At 31.7% G+C, this 1,967-nt stretch overlaps 1 protein-coding gene across 1 annotated transcript; it reads right to left on the bottom strand.

The window, feature by feature from the left end:
• Positions 1-1,169: 1,169 nt before the first annotated feature.
• On the bottom strand, positions 1,170-1,529 carry LOC108846690 (auxin-responsive protein SAUR50). Its single transcript, XM_018619894.2, has one exon. The coding sequence runs from the start codon at positions 1,527-1,529 to the stop codon at positions 1,170-1,172; it is 360 nt and encodes a 119-aa protein (XP_018475396.2).
• Between the last annotated feature and the right edge of the window lie 438 nt (positions 1,530-1,967).

Below are 1,967 nucleotides of genomic sequence, written 5' to 3'. Positions count from 1 at the left end.
TTCTTTTTCTTTTTATTTTATTCTTCTTAAATAATAGCAATAACCTCACTCTCTAATTAAATGTTCCACACAAAATGAATGCATTATAGATAAAGCAACCTGTTTTGCTTGATGATTTCTACAAAGTTAAAAGGTTTTAATATGCATGCTATTATGTAAAAATACCTACATTTACAAACAGAGAGAGTAACTTTTTTAAACTAACTATAAATTTTTTTAGTAATCAATAAAAAGATTATTCTATTATTTAAATAAAATCTATGGAATAACCTAAGTTGACTAAAATATATATGAAATTTAATAATAAAGAATAAAGAATTAATAACAATGTGTGTGTGTCATTTTTTGTTTAAATTTGTATTATGAAAATAATTTAAACTGTTAAAATATTTAAATTTCAATTTTCGTATATAATATATTAAATGCTTTTAAAATGAGTATAAATTAAAAAAAAACAATTTCACATTTTTTTTGTGGTCAATAGCTTAAAATTTTATTATAACAAGATACAAATAATCATAAACATTGCGAAATCATATAACTTACAGTTACAACAAATTTAACTACCATTTCAAGCATAATACAACAGTCATATTGAAGTCGAAGAGCACTACACAACACACTTTTAACCAGTTGTTTAGAATATGAAAATATACCAAAATACTGAGTTTAGGTCATTTTACTAAAACAATTCAGCTTTTTTTAGGTTAGTTAATAACTTAATACTATATATGACCTAAAAATTCGCGGGATGATTTGCGTGTTAACTGTTCGAGATGCAAGTTTTAGGTGTGATAAGCTAAATTATTCGTTAGATTCACAAAGCATAGTTTTTTTTTACATATTTTTGGTTCTAACATAGTATTCGATGTGGAAATCCCCTTAATCCAGTGGTTTGATTAAGGATTCAGTAATGATTCTACATCCGGAGGTCTCGGCTTCAAACTCCAGAAAATACCAGTCATAGAATTAATAAAAAACATAGTATTTGACACAAGAATTCTAACTCTACTCTTTTTCTCAAAGCATAGTTATTATTTTGAAACATATTTACCCCAACGCATATAAACGCTAGAACGAATGCTTTAGAGTCCCTCTAGTAACCAATGCAGTTTTATTTTATCATTATCAAATAGACCATATATATATAATCACTACATATAAAAATTCTAACACCACTGTTCGGTCAATATCCTGCGGAGGTGGCTTGGCCGGCATGGTACCATGAGGGCTCCATCGTGATTGAACCCGTATTCTTCCTCCGCCCGTTCGAGAAGCTTCCTGAACATCGGATGTTCTAGAAACATTAATGGGACAACAAATCTTTGTGTAGCCTCATGATATCCATCAACGGCTATGACCGCAACATGACCTTCCTTCACATCTTTTGGGACACAATCACGGCCGTACTCCTCGGAACCGGGTTTCTTTGCCGATGAAAAGCTTTTGATCTGCACCAACCTCTCTACAACATTCTTGAGCTTCACAATTCCACCCACTTTCTTTTTTGACGACTCAACTGTGATCATTCTTTGCCTAAGCATGATAAAAACAAGGTTACTTTACTTTTTTGCTTTTCTATTTTTCTGGGATTTTAGGGTTCTTGGAAAAGTATATGTTCGAATATAGACATGTAAGAGGGATTATATATAAAGAAGAATGGTACAAATAGGATAAGAAAGAAGAGGAAGAAGTGAGAAGGAGAGTATAGGAGACCAAAGCATGTGGCTGAGTTGTTTTTTTTTGCTTTGAATTTTCCAAAAAAGCGTTTCCATTGTAAGTTTTAATTTGTTTTCATTTGCACTTTTACACTTGTGTACAATTAAAAAAAATGGTAAACTATTCCACGGAGAAAGAATGTGAAAACTCCGGAGACCACGCGTGTGGAAATCTGGTATGGTGCAAATTCGGATTCGGATCCCTTAGAGATCCATGGAACGTCTTGACTACCCGACCACATACGCGTG

The sequence above is a fragment of the Raphanus sativus genome, chromosome 3, assembly GCF_000801105.2.
Source record: "Raphanus sativus cultivar WK10039 chromosome 3, ASM80110v3, whole genome shotgun sequence".
In the NCBI taxonomy this organism is placed as follows: domain Eukaryota; kingdom Viridiplantae; phylum Streptophyta; class Magnoliopsida; order Brassicales; family Brassicaceae; genus Raphanus; species Raphanus sativus.
This window is presented reverse-complemented; position numbering and strand designations above follow the sequence as displayed.

Coding starts and splice junctions, on each gene's coding strand:
- LOC108846690 (XM_018619894.2), bottom strand. CDS start 1,529: ATGATCACAGTTGAGTCGTCAAAAAAGAAAGTGGGTGGAATTGTGAAG.